The sequence below is a fragment of the Mytilus californianus genome, unplaced genomic scaffold (genome assembly GCF_021869535.1).
Source record: "Mytilus californianus isolate M0D057914Y unplaced genomic scaffold, xbMytCali1.0.p SCAF_4, whole genome shotgun sequence".
Lineage (NCBI taxonomy): Eukaryota > Metazoa > Mollusca > Bivalvia > Mytilida > Mytilidae > Mytilus > Mytilus californianus.
Window position 1 is genome coordinate 88,125,858 of NW_026262690.1, and position 21,599 is coordinate 88,147,456.

Genomic DNA, 21,599 nt, shown 5'->3' on the forward strand with positions numbered 1-21,599 from the left:
GCGTATAGAAGTGTAATATACATAAAACTTTTTATGCATTTTTAACGTGCTAGTAATAACCTGCATATCATTCACTAGTCCTTGCTTGGCATAGAAGAAGAATATAACAAAGTCGTTTATTTGAACCGACCGAAGATCGACCTGACGTCCTCCTGTACTATGCGAGACGAGCAAGACACTACTGATACGGTAGTTTACGGAAATAATCTGGACTTGAGTTCTTGACCGAACATCCAAATAAATGGAACAAGGTAGCCAGAGAACCATAAACCGAGTCATGTATGTCTCCTATTCAGACAAGGAAAACAATATGGTTTTACACTAAATTTTTTATCTTCCTTTTTGTATGTTTCAGAACTTTTTGTATCTTACGATGTAGACTTTTTTTTTTTGGCATGCAGGTATATCAACTTAAGAAATGTTTGGCTTGTGATTATTACTAATATCTAAAGTTATTGACACTTTTTGACACGTAAGCCTGTCCGGGTCTGCAATTTCATGTTCAGATAACGTTCATCTGAATTTACCTTGGTGTCTTAAGTAATTATTAACTTTTGCCTGATATCATTTGATTTTTTTATTAGTTCTTTCTGACCCCAATTGTGACTGGGTATCAAAATAATGTCATCTCTTGATCTTCATTTTCAAGCGGCAATCAAAATTTCCCGTCTTTTTTTTCGGTCGACCCCTAGTACAGGACTTACCGATAATTGTAGCTATTGTTGATAAATTCTCATCCTGAACATTTTTGAAATATTTGCCACTGGACGTAAAGCAAACAACAATCAATAAATGTTAGTTCTTTCTTAAACTTGCCTGCTCCAGCTTCATACGTATGTGGATTATAGACATGTTCCTGTGATAAAAGCAATTAAACAAGAAATAAATAGTGGTTGGCCCGTAAGGATCCGAACTGTTTTCATAGCGAAGAACCATACTGATTTTATACAAAACTCATATACACTTATGATCTGAATTGTTTTCATAGCGAAGGAAACAATTTTCATTGGTTTGGCCAATGCTATGGTAGTAACTTGTCTTCAAGACAAGTGTTCTATCGTATTACCATTATTTTTAAAATATAGGTGCCCACATAGACGAACTCGAATGAAAGGTTTTCTTCTTCAAATAATGGCATTACTGTTACATTTTAGAAAAAAAAAATAATCATTCTGAAATGCCATTATAAAATACTATATTTTTCATTTAATGAATACAGTAAGGCAAAATCAATCTTCCAAACAATTTTAGCGAAAATATATTTCAATGGTGGATGTGAATCATGCATATTCATGAAAAAATTACATTATCATAAAAAAATACAGGTAAAGAAGTGTTTACAGCGAAAATGAATTCTGTAATTGCGTTGGAATATTCATGAGTGCGTAAAAATGCAAAAAATCCAGAATTATTCAGTAATAACAATATGTATTGAATGTGTTATGAACTTGGAATAATTACTAGGTATGATTTTGGTTTGAAAAATATCAAATCAAATATGCAAAAACATCTAAAAGAAATTGAAAAGAAGGGGTCGTGTTTGGAAATATTGATAAAATTGTTACAAAAATGTTTTTTTTTCTCTAAAAAACACACAATATTATTCATCAAAATTATTTGGTTATACTTAGATATGTAGTCTTACTATATAAATCCTTGGTAATACGCACAAAGTCAATACATTGTATTAAAAGAAACGGACGCTACTTGCTAATAATGTATGTTGAAACACAGGTTGTAAATTTTCAGTTTGAAAATATTTCTCGACTTTGATTTAATTTTTACAAAAATTGCTCCGCACGATTTTTTTACGACCGGAGAAAAAATGAAGTCCAGATATTCAACTATCGCTTGTAAAAAAACCAGCTGTGTGAAAGGTGGTTGCATTGAAGTAAAAAACTAAGCGTCTTTTCCGAAAATGTCACTCGTCTATTACAAGTTTGTATATAAGACAGAGTTATACAAAGAAATAGTTCAAAGAGCTAGGGACAATTTGGTCTGTTGTTTGTTTTGAACAAATAATCAGAATTACAAAGTTGCCAAATCCTATTGGAAATCAAATTTCAATATAGTTAAATTGTCTTTTCGTAAATATAGCGATTTAAAGATGTGTCTGTGCAGATTAAGATAAAAAGAAAATATTTTTACAAAGTAAGTTATCATAGTAAAGATTATTTACTATATTTGCAAATGTTGAGAATAGGTCATTTCGTTTTTTGTACATGTATTTCACAGTAGGTATAGTGTCCGGCTGGGATGGTGTTTTTTCGAGTGATTTGATCGTTTTTTTTTATATAGTGTGACCACGTTTTTTCGAATGAATATGATCAAAAATGTAAACAAACAGATTTTCTTTCTGCTAAGACGTAAAAAAGTTGATAAAACCTTATATACATGATCATAGAAGGTAAATTTATAATTTAGTATTTGTGATAAAAAGATATTATCAACCCTCCATTATTTTGTTTTGAAAACGTTAAACTCAGCCTTACAATGCTTTATTCCAAAATATAGATTAAAGCCATTTTTACTCACATACCAATGCAAATGTCAACGGAAATGCGTACATTGAGTCTTTATATACTTATAGATTACAGACACTTTACAAAAAATCTTGTTTTTTTTCATAGAAAAATACATTTTGGAGAGTAAATTCATTTTTATATATCCGTGTTTTTTCGAAAGCAGTCCGTGTTTTTTCGAGTGCGTCCGTGTTTTATCGAGTGAAAAAAAAATCCTATGGCTTAAACTGGAATATGTCAGTGCATTTACGTTTAAAAAACAATGAAAAGGTTCAAATATAGTGCTTTACAAAGCACGAAACAATGCATTAAACCAGTTTGATAATGCTGTATTAACACGTACATTTCTTTAAAAAGCATCGTTCATTTGTATTTTTATAAATCTTCATGTTAGTGTACAGATATGGATTTCATACAATAAATATTTAGTAATATAAACAATCTTTATGTGAGTTCAGACATGTTGGATTGAGACGTACGTACACATAGTGTGTAAAGCGGGTAAATGTGTGTTTTTCTAATAGAAAATACACCTTAAGTGTTTAATTTACTATTTATCTTGATGGTAATATGTTTTATCGTTCTAGAAATGGAAATCTAGAATAATATTCAAGTGATCCTACTGTGAAGAGGTCACACAGAAATAAAGCACCATCATAGCTTCATTTCCATTAGAAATACAAAGAATAAAAATTTACAATATAAAATAGAAGATGTGGCATTTTTATGAGGTGTACTCATATTATATACACATTTCGTTTTTTTTTCATTTCTAAAGGATCGTATTAAAGCTTACAGATTGTTTAATTCGTTGTTTACTAAATACATTGGATAAGTCTCAGAGTTTATCATCAGCTTAGTAGTCAGTAATTCGGTAGTGGCATGATTTATAACAAACCTTTCTTAAACTGTTTACCTCCAAGGGGGACTGGGGAATAAAAATATGGTCACTTAGGTCCTCTTCGGACCGGCAGTAAAACTCTTGCCAAAGTGGGGCGTCTGAATGGCTATTCGGGATGTTCAAGTACGCAGCCACGTCCTATCAGAATGGGGTATGAAGAGAGAGTGCCACGCTCACTGCACGTTAAGAACCCTTGCAACAGTACTTTGAGGGTTACGTACGGGGCCTGTTGCAAGGCAACATTTCTGTCCATATGCAATATACCCTCGTTTTCAGTGGCACTCTAAATTTCCCGACCTTCATCCCGAACGTTCTCTGTTACAAGACCTAACTATTGGATTAATTGTTAATTTGTTCTCGTCCTGAACATGCATGAAATATTTGTCATTGGACGTTAAGCAACCAGCAATCAATCATTCAACATTGTCCGTTTACAAATTTAAAAATTATAAAGAACCTAAGGTTTCAACTCCATCAGGCAAAGTTGAACTTAGATGGATTTGGCTATTTAGTAGGCGCTTTTGGTCATATAAGTCTTCAAATATTTGGCTTTGATCGTTACGGATGAAGGTAATCTAGAAAAGCGCTTCAAACGCATGAAAATTATAAAGTGTTGTTTTTTCATTTTTTATCAAATATTCTATTCAATTCAAATGTTATTGTATTTTTTTTTTTGGGGGGGGGGGGAGGGGCTCTTTTAGTGGAATATTTGGGTTTACATTGAATTTTTCTGATTTTTTACTGCTTTTCCTTAGTTTTTTTGCTCTTATGTTTTTCGTCATCGTAATATACCGGTATATCATTCATAAAATATTCTTGACTGTAAAGACAAAGTAGCATGAAATGAAGTTGAAAATATTATGAGTCCCTGTACTCGGTTCTAAAGACCGTTTTAAAAAGGACACAGTGATTACTTATATATCTTAATACTGGAAGGTTATGGCAAAATGTTTTCAGAATAGGGGGTTATCGTTAAATAGAAAAGAGTTAAATTTGATCAACATAGTAATATGTTTTTGTGACTTATTAAGGATATATAATGTTGTCCTTTACAAAATTACAGTTACAAACTAGAATAAGTAGGCTTTTAAGCCCAAGAATTTCTTTTTATTCACATTTTCGGTCACGAATAAAACTATAAGACTCGCGAAATAGCAGTAAATCAATCTGATAGGATGTAATATCACTCGAAAAAATCTGATCTACACTTGAAAAAGTGGACCGATTCACTCGAAAAAAAAAACGATCTCAGCCGGAAACTATACCTACCGTGTATTTGCTGTCTTCTCGATTTATTTGCATTCAATGTTTGAATTGAAATAAGTCCGTTTGAATTTGATTAGTAACTCAATATCAAAAGTGGTAATCTTTGCTGCATATCAATCGATTTTTTTGGCTTTTTTTTCTAAACTTCTCTGAACCGGATAATTGACATGTTCCAGTGAGGGTTACAGCCAGTAAAAAAAAATCTAGGTTGATACGCGAGGTATTTATTCGCATATCAATATTTAAACCAAATTTACATAAAAGTTCTATAGCCTGCTTTTCCCATCGTTTGGTATATTATGAAGGTAATGTTAACATTATATTGTGATTTTGTGTTTACTTCAACCTATTTGTATTCTTCTTCTTATTATTATTTAACAGAACATTTCTTATGAATTCGTAATCCATAGCGTCCTTGTAAAAAATGACTAAACATTGACGAGATCCTGTTTTCAGTGTTTTCAAGGGAGGTAATGTTTTGTCACTAGATTACCCACTGAAAAAATAATTAGCAAGACAACATGTACAAATAAGTAAATAATGTACAATTCTCAAAGAGGTACTTGAGTTTGAATTACGATTTTTACCCATGTTTGTGTTTTGGGGTAAAAAGCATGATAAAAAGAGAAACTATAAAAAAAAACAACAACAAAAAAATTCTAATTTCCATAAAAACATACTGTATTCTATTTCAAAAATGTAAATCCCGTTTAGTGTTTTTTTTAAATACATATTCAAGACGAGAACAAATAAACATTGAATAAATAATAATACAATTATTTCTCAGAAATCTGATGATTTGTCCGAATCTCAATTTCCCTTTGTCTATATCGCTGCGAGAAACATACAATAAAAAAGCTTGCATTTTTCTTCTTTAAAAAGTGAAAATTTCCCCTTGGAAACAGACAACAAAAACGTATCCCTGGCATAAGGCACAGCGTTTTTTCAAATGCATACTATGTATATCACTGAAGAAACATTCATTGTCGAAATACGCATCTGGTGCAGAAAAATTGTTACCGTTCATGTTATTTTAATCGCTCATTTAAGAACTAATTTAAAATTGTAGCATTACTCAAAATGATCAAGAAAGTCAACTGAATTTTGGTTTTCTAGATTTTCTTTTATTACTTGTATTAAAACAGGATGCACAGTTTTTTAACTACATATTTAACAAAGAATCTGTAGATTGATTTATCTCTGGTTTATTAAGGTCCGACAAGAAATGTATACAAGTCGTGAATATGTTCTTTAATAATGTAATTAGATAGGCAGGTTCGGGACACGAAAAACAATAATGTAAACACAACATTACACTCATGAAAGAAGACAAAGTGCTTTGATCCAATTTGATAGGGAAACACTGTTTGATTCAGGAATGCACATGATTACTTCTAAATTTAAAATAAAACTTCCCAGATTTTTGTTGAGTTAACTATGCTCCTGCTCCAAACGTCTGAATTAGCACTATATTCAATTCTTCCAAAATCATGTTGCCTCACTATAATCATTTAAAGATTCAAACAATACCGAAACATTTGTCTGTTGTTCAGATACAAAATGAATGAATTTTAAGTGTCAATCTAACTAAGAATCAAGCAATGGTGAAAACATAAAAAATAAATAAAAACCCACTCAAGTTAACATTAATTTAAGTTTAAAATGTATAATAGTGTACAAATATAACATTCGTTTCCTTTTCCTGTTCTGGTAATTCAAGATATAATTTGATTGAAATGCACTAGAAATTACCAATTGAGGGGAGCTAACTCCGTAATTTGCAATCATCATAACCAAAAGTTATATAATAGAGATTACTCGAATTACAAGACACACAGAAACGAAAGACCTCAGGATGAACGTAACTTCAAATTTGATGGTAAAGTCGGTTGATTTTTTCGGTCATGTTTTGAAATTCTTCTAAATTGCCTGATTTTTAAAAAGACTGGCACTTAAGTATAAGACAGTTCATACAGATTAAAAAGATTAATTAAAAAAAGTCTTCATTTTTGAGAAACTGCTTGGATTTTCATTTTCGAACAATATTCTCAAGCTTAGACCTATTAAAAATGTTCGTTTTGCCTTATTCTACATGTGTAACTTCCAAAAAGTATTTTTCGAAAAAAAGAAGAAGCAATACAAAATTCAAATTCAACATGCGTCGGTGTAAGTTTTCACATCGGTGAAATATAATTGTATCTAATACAATTAAAACATGTGTTACGTATCCAAAACAAGGAGATGCAATATTCGGAAACAATTGCATGATAGCGGTTTACAATAAATAATGATAATTTCAGATATATGAGAAGGTACTAGACATGTATGTTTAAATTGTTATTGACGGATGGACAATAGTAGCATTTTAATATAGATAGCCTATAACCTACTAGAAGATACAATCACAGTAACCTGTTCCAACTCATGTTACTTCATTCAATTTACTGATGATTTTGTATAACACATTAGAAAAAATATTAATAAAAGCTATTTTTCAGATTTTCAAAATCTTTAAATCTAATTATTGTCAGATTTTTTTCATCTCTAGTGCGTAAATAACACAACCTGTTTCACAAATTCTTATAAAACCTTTTTGAAATTGGAAGGACAATATAATATTGACTTAGATTAACAGATACGTACCCGAATTCGTCAATATATCTGATCAATGTACGTGTCCACACGTGGGTTTATTAAGGGTACATAAGCAACTTTTCATCACATGACATTCAAACAGCCGGAGGCATGGAGGCACGACCAGGAGTTTTCCTTTTGTTGCTTGTGACAGTCCTTCAGGCAGTTGGTAAGATGACCTTTTTAACGTGTTACGTAAAATTATCTGTATTTTGTTCTGTTTTAGACATTTAAAAAGTTTGTTAGGGTTGCTTCCCTTTAAAGATAAATATACTTCCCCTTAAAAAGAATAATTTTGAAAATTTGTGCATTAACACTTAATTTAATTAAAATTTAATTAAAAACGGAACATTTTACTTAAAATAAAAAAGAGGGGGTATGAGATTTGAACATCGGTAAAGAACTGTTGCATAAATCGATAAATATATGCTGACTTCTTATAATCATTTTCTTTATTCTTCAATTTGATTATTTTCTCGTGGTTTCTGTTGGAAAAGGGGGTTGGTGTTCTTAGTCAAAAATATTGATATAGAGTCTAACAGAATATATTTCATACATATTCATGTCGGAAACAATTTATATATATATGCAGATTTTTAAGACAGCTCTTCAGATTTACAATTCAATAGTTATTTCAAAGTTCAAATTCTTATATTATCGATGGATATATAAATCTAAAATTGTTTTTATTTTGATACAAAGTCAAAATACATCAAATATACTAGTTCAAGATACATGTACACAGTTTGAATTCTGGTGACATTTTTTTTTCTCTCGTCCTACTGGTCAACTCTTTAATTTGTGGTACATTGTACGACCTCTACAAAAACAAATAATTATTATTAAATTTATATAATTTATTATTATATTAAATTCAATATTTAGAACGTTGAGATAAATATAGATTCTTACATTGGTATCAGTGGGTAATCGGATTTATCCAATCGAGATAATTAAATTATCGAATTTTTTTTATCGATTCAGTGTTGTTATTTTACAAAGAATGATATGTCTATCCTTAAAACAAGCTATTTGTATCTACGTTGACCAATCTTTTTTAATGAAACAAAAAATTGTGCTAATATTGCAAAAGACAATTTGTACATAGGGGTTAAAAAAACCCTTAGTAATTCGTATGATTTCTACATTGTATGAACAGCAAATTTACAAAAATGATGTTTCATACCAGCACAGAAGTGCTACCTTCACAACTGGTGATAACCTCAGTGATGACTCGTTTGAAAGCAGAGTCATTATAATATCGGAAACAAATGGAAAACATTTCATCAACAGTTGTGCTCTCCGTAATCTGATATGTTTTTGTTTTAAACATTTATTATTAGCTGTCAGTTTGGTTCAATTTTGGCAAAATAAACTCAAATACTGTGGATTCATTTATTTTCGTGGGTATCAATTTTCGTGGATTAAGGAAATCTTGCATTTTCGTGGATATTTAATTTCGTGGTTTTGCCAAAGTCTGCATACAAACCAATGGAAAATTTGTAAATAGTTGGACATTTGAATTCGTGGTTTACCAGTACCCACGAAATCCACGGAAATTGGTATTCCACGAATAATAATGAATCCACAGTACAGCATTAATGTATTATTGGCTTACAAGCTAATAATTCAACTTCATTTTAATCCGTACTCATGCGACCTTTGATCTAACCTTTGTTGGAGATGGGTTATCCGTGTAATGAGCATGTACCATGATTAAACCAAACGTAAAAAAAAGTAAAACTAGAAACAGGAAGACCGATCTCGTTGATTGATTCTATCCGCAAATAGATCAGTCATATACAAGTTTAGAGTACAATACTTTTCATTTAATTCATGTGTTTTTGTTCATGAAAAACAAAATAATGAAAAAAGACCGTATACAGTTAAAAGTGGTTCCATATCTATTTCTACTTTATGTTTACCATATAAATAAGAAGATGTGGTATGAGTGCCAATGAGACAACTCTCCATCCAAGTCACAATGTATAAAAAGTTAACAATTTTAGGTCAAAGTACGGCCTTCAACACTGAGCATTGGCTCACACGGAACAGCAAGCTATAAAGGGCCCCAAAATGACAAGTGTAAAACAATTCAAACAGGAAAACCAACGGTCTAATCTATATAAAAAACGAGAAACGAGAAACACATATGAACCACACCAACAAACGACAACCACTGAACAACAGGCTCCTGACTTAGGACAGGTGCATAAAAAATCAGTGGGTTTAAACGTTTTAACAGGCGCCAACCTTCATCCTAACCTGAGACAGTAGTGTAACATTACAACATAAAAGACACACTATAAAATATCAATTGAAATGGCTTAATTCGATCAAAAAGACATTAAAACAAAAACAAATAAACATACACTGAACGAATAAGTTTGATCTATGACACAATATAAATACAATATTAAAACGTAGGTGACTATATAACATAGACGTTACAGGTATTAATAAAAAAAGATGTAGTAAGAGTGACAATAAGCCAACTCTAATCTGGGACAAAATGGCGTTAAATAAAACAACGTACACAGGTAAATTTAAATATAATAATTTTGTAGTACGAGTACGGAAGTGAAAATTTATCGTCATACTAAGTACTTATCAAAGGTGGTACAAAATAGTGAGACGAGATATAGCAAAAAATAAGTAATCATTAAATTACAGAAACGTATTACAAATTGTGTCAACAGGTCAACTTAACACGAAAGTACGATTAAAGAGTACTCGCAGTTACTGAAAGCTAGTTAAAAGCCAAAAACAATTAACAATAAAACAATCATGCATCAGAGACTAAAATCAATTAAAACACATCCCAAGGATTTTGTGTTTTAACGCTATGGACAGTCAAAGAAGACATGACTTGTGCAATGCCAAAATTAAAGTATCGACAGGCAGTAGGATCGTTAGGATATAACTTATATAAATATTTATCATGTTATATTTAGATACACCAGTCTGTTTTTATTTATAATAAGTAGAACACACCTGCGACATCGCGGGTCCGTGGCTGAATTAAAGTTCCTACGCCTTATTTTTAGCCTGGATTTTAATTATTCTTCTGATAAAGTCATGCTGATTATAAGGTGCACATATTTATCTGCTTTCAAAATCTTTTTATTTGAACCCGTCGACCCGGACCTTGTTAACTATTGGTAATATAAATTATGTGGAAAAAAAGGGCCTAGAACGGTGTAATTCTAATCAACACCATTGTCCTATACTAGTTATATATAAAGTTAAATTCGTTGATTCGTCGTGTTAACGTCATGCCAGGTTAACAAATTGGAAAGAGCGTACGCCTTATTTCTAGCTTGGATTGTTAGTATTCGTATTGTCATCTGATAAAGTCATGCTGATTATAGGGTGCACAGTTTTCTCTGCTTTCAAAATCTTTTTGTTTGAACCCGTCCTGGTTTTTTTACTACAACTGGAAGCTACATGTGACAATGATTGAATTTAGTAGTGTCAATCCCTGTATAATGACGAAGTTCAGGTGTGGTTATGACCCGTGCATATAGCAAATCCCAAATACACCGTTTGGTGGTGCGCCTGACAGAGGTGGAACATACAGATTAGGTAACAGGTGACAGGTGACATATACTGTTGGTATCGGTATCGGATTCGACCCGGAACTTGTTAATTATTGGTAATATTGATTATGTGGAAAACGAAAGGGCCTGTAATGGTGTAATCTGTAATCGACACCATTGTCCTATATTAGTTATATATAAAGTTGAATTCTTTCATTCGTCGTTTTTACGTCATGCCGGCTAACAAATTGGACATCCTTATTTTAGTAGTATAGATAACGGGGTCACATGACCATCGAAATATTTCGTTGGTCGTGTCGATAGTTTATTGGATGGCGTCTTGTCAGGAATATAACGAAAGTTTGATACTTCTTAGATTCTAGATATGTGTATTGGTTTTGTGGAACTTCTGTAGTTCTGCATTACGTTTTAGTATATAGTTTATCAGATTTGAATAAATCCGGCGTGCGTACATTTGTCAGCTTATGCATCGTTAAACGTATTGTAATAGTTACATCATCTATGTGTATATTTTTATTTCCAGCGAGCAAAAAAGAGGTAATTTGCGAAAATTCCAAAACTACATTGTCATGTCCACCAAACCAAATAATCAGGATACAGCAGGCAACGTATGGTAGATCTAATAAAAGAACATGCAAACATCCAAAGATAAAAACAACTCGTTGTTCTACGAAAAAACCTCTGGGCATCACAAGGAAGAATTGTAATGGGCGAAAATCATGCGCTGTTGCTGCAAATAACGGGCTGTATGGTGATCCTTGTCCCGGGACATACAAATACGTCACTGTTTCCTATTCCTGCCAAGGTATGTTTGTGATTACACATTGATGTCATGACTATGTTTTACAAAACTAAAAGTACAAATCACTCATGAACAATGAAATAAAAATAGTAAGCATATAAGGTGACACTTACAACCCAATTATGATATTACATATGTATGCAATTAGATAAAAAAAACTTTAAGTCTACTGTAGATTTCTTATTTTTAATCGTAGCAATTTTAGTGGATTGCTGTTTGCATTTAGATGTAAGTCGAATACATTCAGAACGGAAAATAGTTATCTGAATGACTAGACCGGAGTATAGACATATGGTCATGACTGGGCTTTTGTCATCTGGTAGTAAAACTTATTCTGATGATAGTGTCTGTTTGGCCCGAGAAGTGTTTAAATAAGCAGCCACGTCTGCCCGGAAATTGGAAGTTTTAATAACAGTTTTTGACTGGGTTTGTGGTCAACAGCTGTTGTGCTTGTCCCGAAGACAGAACTAATACATAAAGCCTAAGTCTTAAGGCAGCAGTTCAAACTGAAGGTCAAACAACAGATGTTGACGGTTTGCTAAACAGTTATAAATAGACGGGATTCTCGGTCATCAGATGTTTTATTTGAACCAATCCGGAATTGATGCCAAAAAACCGAAGACTGAGGACAATAGTTCAGTCTGAATGTAAAACACTAGTTGTTAACCGAAAATAAAGTCTTATACTGTTTTGATTTACCACCACCCTATCAATTGTCTATGAGAGTGTTTGGAAACTATAAACACAGTCAAAATATGTTCATAAAAACTTACTGAATAACTAATCATAAAATCATGAAATCTAGAAAATTATTCAACGAGTGACAAACAACAGAATAATTCACGCATGCACGTAGCGCCTGTGTTGATTGTCAGTTTTGTTCGAAAAAAAGTATTATTCTCCACCCTTAACGTCACTTGCTTTTACAGGTATAATTTTAGTAAACTGTTTGATATACACTTGCTTTTGGTAAATAATTGTCATTAAATACTTCTTTATCTCTTTTGGAATATGGAATAAAACAATTAGTCTTTGTCCATTTTGCAGGCACTACACGAAAGTGCAGGAAAAAATGTCATAAAAAAGCCAAGTGTATAAATGGAAAATGCGTCTGTAAAGCCAAATACCAAGGCGACGGAGTTAGATCTTGTAAAAACAAGAAAGGTATGCATATTTATAGTGTATATGTTATTATGATTTGATTTTTTATTAACTTATTTATCGTTTTTTGTAGGTTTCGTGTTGCTCAGTCTTTTGTTTTCTTTGTTGTGTTACATGTATGTGTACTGTTGTTTGCCTTTTCGTCGTTTTTGTTTTTTTTTCAGTTTTATTTCGACTTATGAATTTGATCACCCCTTAGATATCTTTTGTCTCTCTTTAAATCAGCACGACTAAACTAAAGTCAGCAGTCAAAATCAGTTGTCGAGCCGATTTTTAAACATCAGAGTCAGAATAAAACAAGAACGAGTGTCAAGAAAGAAATTACAACGAGTATAGTACACCGTAATTTGTAAATTTGTAACGAATAAATGCCACAAAGAGCTAAGTGCATTAAATGTTCATGCGTCTGTGAAGCAGGATACCGAGGCGACGAAGTAAGTCTAATGTATGTTCTTGCTTAACATGTTTTTTTATTCCCTTTTCCGTTTGGACAGACTAAGTCATCGACAAAAGTAGATGTCGAGCAGATCATTAAAATTTATGGTAAAAATAAATTAGATATTCATCAATGTCAGAAATTAATTCACAACAATTATACCTTATGATTCGAATAATTGTCCGTTTTGCAGACAAGACACCCAAGTGCATGAGAAAATGTCACAGACAAGCCAATTGTATAAGAGGAAAATGCGTCTGTAAATCAGGATACAAAGGCGATGGAATTAGATCTTGTACAAACATCAAAGGTATGCACATTTATAGATTAAATCATTATACGTATTATCTTTTTATTAACTCTTTCATTATGACTGACTATAGTCAACAGCAAAAGCAGTTGTCGAGTAGATCTTTAAAATTCATGGTAAAAAAATATTTAGTCACACAAACGTCAGTAATGAAATAATAACAATTACTGTACCTCATAATTGAAACAATTAAAATTGAGTATGGAAATGGGGAATGTGTCAAAGAGACAACAACCCGACCATAGAGCAGACAACAGCCGAAGGCCACCAATGGGTCTTCAATGCAACGAGAAACTCCCGCACCCGGAGGCGTCCTTCAGCTGGCCCCTAAACAAATATATATACTAGTTCAGTTATAATGGACGTCATACTCAACTCCAAATTATACACAGGAAACTAAAATTAAAAATGATACAAGACTAACAAAGGCCAGAGGCTCCTGACTTGGGACAGGCGCAAAAATGCGGCGGGGTTAAACATGTTTTTTGAGATCTCAACCCTCCACCTATACCTCTAGCCAATGAAGAAAAAAAAACCGCACAACAGTATGCACAGTAAAACTCAGTATAAGAGAAGTCCGAGTCCGATTTCAGAATAGGAAACAAAAGAAAATAAACAAAATGACAATAATACATAAATAACAACATACTACTAGCAGTTACTGACATGCCAGCTCCAGACCTCAATTAAACTGATTGAAAGATTATGTCTTCATCATATGAATATCAGGCACAATCTCTCCTATTAGGGGTTTAGTATTATACCGTCATAAAATATATGAGGAGAACATAACCCGTGGCATGCCAACAACTGGTTTTAGAATAAATGTGTTTAATTCCGATGCAAAGACCCTATAAGTGAATCAATATTAAAGCCAAAATATGCAATCTTTAATGACCTGACAACAGTATTGTCTTGTTTGTTGTTAAGACACCCAAATGCTTGAGAAAATGTCATAGAGAAGCCAATTATATAAGAGGAAAATGCGTCTGTAAATCAGGATACAAAGGCGATGGAATAAGATATTGCACAAACATCAAAGGTATGCACATTTATAGTATAAATCATTATACTTATTGTCTTTTTATTAACTCTTTCATTATGACTGACTATAGTCAACAGCAAAAGCAGTTGTCGAATAGATCTTTAAAAGTTATGGTCAAATAAAACTTAATGTTCACAAATGTCGGATATGAAATAGTAACAATTACAGTACCTTAAAACTGAAACAATTGTCTTGTTTGTAGTAAAGACACCCAAATGCTTGAGAAGATGTCATAGAAAAGCCAAGTGTATAAGAGGAAAATGCGTCTGTAAATCAGGTTACAAAGGCGATGGAATTAGATCTTGTTCAAACATCAAAGGTATGCACATTTTAACTATACACTAATATGTGTATCATGTTTATTTATTAACTTAATTATTATGACTGACTAGTGCAAGAAGAAGAAGTTGTCTAGCCGCTTCTTAAACTTCAGAGTCATAATAAAACAAAACCGTTTCTAAGTGTCTTCAAAGAAATTACAACAACAATATGACCTTGTAATTTGTAAAAAATATTAAATTTAAGCAAGACATCAAAGTGCATAAAAATAAATGTCATAAAAGAGCTAAGTGTATAAATAGAAAATGCGTGTGTGAAGCATGTTATAAAGGAGACGAAGTAAGATCTTGTATAAAAGGCAACGGTATGTACTTGTTATATATTTCAAGTTCATGCATACCATGTTGTATTCCCTTTTCCCTTAGAACTTACTTAGTCATCAACAAAACTAGAATTCGAGAAGATCGTTGAAATATATGGTAAAAATAAATTAGATATTAATCATTCTCAGAAATGAAATTACAAGAATTATAACTTATAATTCGTTAAATTGTCCATTTTGCAGCCCAGACCCCCAAGTGCATGAAAAAATGTCATAAGAAAGCCAAGTGTATAAATCGGAAATGCGTCTGTAAAGCCAAATACCACGGCGACGGAGTTAGATCTTGTACAAAAGACAAAGGTATGTACTATTGTACTATATAAGTAGATCATTATTACGATTTCAGTAACTGTTACCCAAAACCATCATAGGGCCTCTGTCGGCTGGTGGCCTTAGATGTTTATCTCCAGGGACAATAGTTTTCAACTCTTATGTTTCGAGCTCAAATCCCAGAAGGTGTAGAGGTTTCCAATCATATTTGAAAAAGGATTTCGAGTTCTCTGACGAAGGCAGTGATTTTCTCACGTTATCTGGCTTCCTTCTCAAACATAAACTGGCCGTCATGAATGACTAGTCAGCAGAATCGCAGTTATTGAACCGATTATTAAACATCAGTGTCATAATAAAACAAAAACGTTTCTAAGTGTCAACAAAGAAATTACAACAATTATAGTACCTCGTAATTTGTAAAATTGTATAATGTTTGGGAAGACATCAGAGTCATAAAAGATCTGAGTGTAAAAGTAGAGAATGCGTCTGTTTAGCAGGACACCGAGGCGACGGGGCTAGATCTTGTACAAACATCAAATTTAACATGTTTTTAATCACTTATCCATTATGACTGATTAAAGTCATCGATATAAGTATATGTGAAGTAGATCTGTAAAGTCATGGTCAAATAAAACTTAATATCCACAATTGTCAGTTGAAATAATAAATACTAATGTACCTTACTCACAATTGAAACAATTGTCTTCTTTGTAGGCAAGAAACCCAAATGCTTGAGAAAATGTCATAAATATGCCAAGTGTAAAAAGGGAAAATGCATCTGTAAATCAGGATACCGAGGCGATGGAATTAGATCTTGTACAAACAACAAAGGTATGCACTTTTATAGTATATATTTTTATTGTTAACAAGTTTTATGAACTTATTTATTATAAATATAAGGTACAATTGTAACAGCAAAATCAGTTTTCGTGCCGATGTCAAAATTTCAGAGTCATAAAAATGTTTTCTAGTGTCAACGAATAATTTACAACAATTACAGAACGTAATTTGTAAAATTGTATCATGTAAGACAAGACATGAAAGTGCATGAATACATGTCATATAAGAGGTAGGTGCATAAATAGAAAATTTGGTCTGAAGCAGGATACAAAGGCGATGGAAAAGTTGTTGCACAAACATCAAAGGTATGCACATTTATAGTATAAATCATTATAATACTTATTGTCTTGTTATCAACTCTTTTATTACGACTGACTATTGTCAACAGCAAAAGCAGTTGTCGAATAGATCTTTAAAAATTATGGTCAAATAAAACTTAATGTTCACAAATGTCGGATATGAAATAATAACAATTACAGTACCTCATAATTAAAACAATTGTCTTGTTTGTAGTAAAGACACCCAAATGCTTGAGAAGATGTCATAGAAAAGCCAAGTGTATAAGAGGAAAATGCGTCTGTAAATCAGGTTACAAAGGCGATGGAATTAGATCTTGTTCAAACATCAAAGGTATGCACATTTTAACTATACACTAATATGTGTATCATGTTTTTTTATTAACTTAATTATTATGACTGACTAGTGCAAGAAGAAGAAGTTGTCTAGCCGCTTCTTAAACTTCAGAGTCATAATAAAACAAAACCGTTTCTAAGTGTCTTCAAAGAAATTACAACAACAATATGACCTTGTAATTTGTAAAAAAATATTAAATTTAAGCAAGACATCAAAGTGCATAAAAATAAATGTCATAAAAGAGCTAAGTGTATAAATAGAAAATGCGTGTGTGAAGCATGTTATAAAGGAGACGAAGTAAGATCTTGTATAAAAGGCAACGGTATGTACTTGTTATATATTTCAAGTTCATGCATACCATGTTGTATTCCCTTTTCCCTTAGAACTTACTAAGTCATCAACAAAACTAGAATTCGAGAAGATCGTTGAAATATATGGTAAAAATAAATTAGATATTAATCATTCTCAGAAATGAAATTACAAGAATTATAACTTATAATTCGTTAAATTGTCCATTTTGCAGTCAAGACCCCCAAGTGCATGAAAAAATGTCATAAGAAAGCCAAGTGTATAAATCGGAAATGCGTCTGTAAAGCCAAATACCACGGCGACGGAGTTAGATCTTGTACAAAAGACAAAGGTATGTACTATTGTACTATATAAGTAGATCATTATTACGATTTCAGTAACTGTTACCCAAAACCATCATAGGGCCTCCGTCGGCTGGTGGCCTTAGATGTTTATCTCCAGGGACAATAGGTTTCAACGCTCATGTTTCGAGCTCAAATCCCAGAAGGTGTCGAGGTTTCCAATCATATTTGAAAAATGATTTCGAGTTTTTCTGCCGAAGGCAGTGATTTTCTCGCGTTATCTGGCTTCCTTCTCAAACATAAACTGGCCGTCATTAATGACTAATTAGCAGCATACGCAGTTATCGAGCCGATTATTAAACTTCAGTGTCATAATAAAACAAAAACGTTTCTAAGTGTCAACAAAGAAATTACAACAATTATAGTACCTCGTAATTTGTAAAATTATGTAATGTTTGGGAAGACATCAAAGTCATAAAAGATCTGAGTGTAAAAGTAGAGAATGCGTCTGTTTAGCAGGACACCGAGGCGACGGAGCTAGATCTTGTACAAACATCAAAGTTTACCATGTTTTTAATCACTTATCCATTATGACTGATTAAAGTCATCGATATAAGTATATGCGAAGTAGATCTGTAATGTCATGGTCAAATAAAACTTAATATTCACAAATGTCAGTTGAAATAATATGAATTAAAGTACCTTACTCACAATTGAAACAATTGTCTTCTTTGTAGGCAAGACACCCAAATGCTTGAGAAAATGTCATAAATATGCCAAGTGTAAAAAGGGAAAATGCATCTGTAAATCAGGATACCGAGGCGACGGAATTAGATCTTGTACGAACAACAAAGGTATGCACTTTTATAGTATATATTTTTATTGTTAACAAGTTTTTATGAACTTATTTATTATGAATGTAAGGTACAATTGTAACAGCAAATCAGTTTTCGAGCCGATGTCAAAATTTCAAAGTCATAAAAATGTTTTCTAGTGTCAACGTAATTTACAACAATTACAGAACGTAATTTGTAATTTGTAAAATTGTATCAAGACATGAAAGTGCATGAATACATGTCATAAAAGAACTAGGTGCATAAATAGAAAATTTGGTCTGAAGCAGGATACTAAGGCGACGAAGTCAGATCTTAAATATATCACAAGGTATGTTCTTTTATAATATTCAAGTTTTGTTAACATGTTGTTTTCCCCTTTTCCATTGTGACTGAGTAAAGACATCGACAAAAGTAGAGCAGATCATTTAAATTTATGACATCAAAGTGCATGAATAATTTTCATTTAATATAAAAAAAGAAGATGTGGTATGATTACTAATTAGACAACTCTTCACAAGAGACCAAATGACACAGAAATTAACAACTATAGGTCACCGTACGGCCGTTAACAATGAGCAAAGTCCATACCGCATAGTCAACTATAAAAGGCCTCGAAATGACAAATGTAAAACAATTCAAACGAGAAAACTAACGGCATAATTTATGTACAAAATAAAGAAAAAAAATCAAATATATAACACAGCAACAAACGACAACCACTGAATTACAGTCTCCTGACTTGGGACAGGCACATACAGAATGTGACGGGGTTAAACATGTTAGTGGGCGCCCAACCCTCCTCTAACCTGGGACAGTGGTGTAACAATACAACATAAGAACAAACTATAAAAATCAGTTGAAAAAGGCTTAATTCGTCAGATGGATACAAATAGAAATACATCTAACAAAAGACCTAATTGAAAAATAGAAAATGCGTCTGTAAAGTTAAATACCAAGGCGATGGAGTAAGATCTTGTACAAAAGACAAAGGTATGTAGTTTTCTTTTGTTCAAGTTCATACTAAAAATGTTTTTTTTTTTATTCCCTTTTCCATTAAGACTGACTTAGTCATCGACAAAAGTAGATGTCGAGCAGATAGTTAACATGTATGGTAAAAATAAATTAGATATTAACCATTCTCGGAAATGAAATTAAAACCATTATACCTTACGATTCGAACCATTGTCCGTTTTTCAGACAACACACCCAAGTGCATGATGAAATGTCATAAGAAAGCCAGATGTATAAAGGGAAAATGTGTCTGTAAAGCAAAATACCAAGGCGATGGAGTACGATCTTGTACAAAAAACAAAGGTATACAATTTAAGATTATTCAAGTTCACACTTAACAAGTTATTTTATTCCCTTTTCCACAAGGAATTACTTATTCATTGACAAAAGTCGATGTCGAACAGATCGTTCATATTTATTGTAAATTTTTCTTTAGATATTAATCAGGCTCAGAAATGAAATTACAACCATTTTACCTTACAATTCGAACAATTGTCAATTTTTGCAGACAAGACACCCAAGTGCACGAGAAAATGTCATAAGAAAGCCAGATGTATAAAGGGAAAATGCGTTTGTAAAGCAAAATACCAAGGCGACGGAGTTAGATCTTGTACAAAAGGCAAAGGTATGTACTATTGTATTATATTTATTTAGGTAATGTTTTTCTTATCCCTAATGGCTGACTGAAGGTTTTGGCAAAATAAGATGTCATGCAGATTTTTTGAACTTCGATGTCAAATAAAATATTTACCATTGTCAACTATGAAATAGCGACAAATATATTACTTCATTACCCAGCAGATTTTTAAACTTCATATTCAGAATAAAACAAAAACGATTCTCAGTGTCAAATTAGAAATAACAACAATTACATTTCCTCTTAATTTGTAAATTTATATTATATTAGGCGAGACATCAAAGTGCATGAATAATTTTTATAAAAGAGGGTAATGCATAAATAGAAAATGCGTCTGTAAAGGCAATTACCAAGACGACAGAGTAAGATCTTTTATGCTCTATAAATGCACCTGTGTTGAAAGTATCTCCAAAGTATTTTTAGAGCCTACAGTGTATACCAGTTCTACTTAAGGCTGCTGAAAAAGATCGATATAAAACAAAATTGTGACCTTTTTCATATTTTTGATGAGGTGAAATTCAAGACCACAGTTTAGCAAAAATGGTTCTTTTAGCAACTAGGCTTATATTAGACTAGAAACAACAGGACAAATCAGAATCATTATATGTTTTTCTTTTAACTGTTACTCAATATACTTCAACTATAGAAATGCTCAAAAACTCCGGTAAACGTTATATGTATTACATTAGCATAGTAAGCTATAAAATGCTTCGAAATGATTTAGAAAAAAAAAACTGTTGTCTATAAGATATGTCTTATGAATATTTGAAGAACGTTATTTATTAGATAATTTCATTCGTTTTGATTTTCAAATTCAAAGGGCAAAACATCGCCCTTATGATACCTTCTCCTTTAAACTTTTAATTGGTACGCGGACGGTAATGAAACTTGTTTGAAATTGATAAACGATTGTTGAACCAAAAGACCATGGTTTTGTTTTAATATCTTTAAATGATTACACATAAAAGAAAAAGGACATTTAGTATATAATATCTTGAAAATATTCAATCTATAGGTTTTTTTTCATTTTATTAAAGAATCAGCATATATTGGTTGTTATCAGGATGACAGCACTAGAATATTACCCAAGGAAGTACTGAAAGACAAAGGTATGACAGTTCAAAAATGCCAACAGTTTTGTGGTCAAAAAGGATTCAAGTTTGCAGGTGTTGAGGTAAGTCAATGAAAGTTAGAGGCTTGTGTTCATGAGTATATAAAATAAGGCTGATTCTTAAGTAGTTTTTAAAATGTACTTCATATAACCTTACACAGAAACACTGTCTTTTTTCGCTTTATTATATAAGGTTTTTCGACTCGTTAGTATATATCCCACTTTTGTTTTAATTCAAGACAACCCTTGTTTTTGATAAATATGATTAATTTTCAAAAATTATGTCCCAGAGGGTATATTCAATCTTAAGCCTGATGAGCGTTTCGTTTTAATAAGATCCGAAACAAAACGTTTTAGGAGTCGTAATGTACAT

General features: G+C 32.1%; 2 protein-coding genes across 51 annotated transcripts in view; one reads left to right on the forward strand and one right to left on the reverse strand.

Annotated features, from left to right (window-relative positions):
* LOC127738865 (histone H3.v1-like) overlaps positions 1-21,599 on the reverse strand; it is a 136,868-nt gene that overhangs the window by 10,596 nt on the left and 104,673 nt on the right. The gene's annotated exons all lie outside the window — the stretch shown is intronic.
* LOC127738858 (zonadhesin-like) overlaps positions 7,434-21,599 on the forward strand; it is a 90,062-nt gene continuing 75,896 nt past the window's right edge. For 47 of the 50 annotated variants that reach the window (XM_052250264.1, XM_052250265.1, XM_052250283.1 and 44 more), the window contains exons 1-13: positions 7,434-7,492; positions 11,407-11,688; positions 12,733-12,849; positions 13,476-13,592; positions 14,840-14,956; positions 15,482-15,598; positions 16,283-16,399; positions 16,922-17,038; positions 17,565-17,681; positions 18,369-18,485; positions 19,665-19,781; positions 19,987-20,103; positions 21,153-21,289. In XM_052250264.1, the coding sequence (XP_052106224.1) occupies positions 7,435-7,492; positions 11,407-11,688; positions 12,733-12,849; positions 13,476-13,592; positions 14,840-14,956; positions 15,482-15,598; positions 16,283-16,399; positions 16,922-17,038; positions 17,565-17,681; positions 18,369-18,485; positions 19,665-19,781; positions 19,987-20,103; positions 21,153-21,289 (1,647 nt within the window). In that variant the 5' untranslated portion in view covers position 7,434. The remainder of the gene's footprint in view (positions 7,493-11,406; positions 11,689-12,732; positions 12,850-13,475; positions 13,593-14,839; positions 14,957-15,481; positions 15,599-16,282; positions 16,400-16,921; positions 17,039-17,564; positions 17,682-18,368; positions 18,486-19,664; positions 19,782-19,986; positions 20,104-21,152; positions 21,290-21,599) is intronic. The other 3 variants (XM_052250301.1, XM_052250302.1, XM_052250300.1) reach the window with 3 other exon arrangements.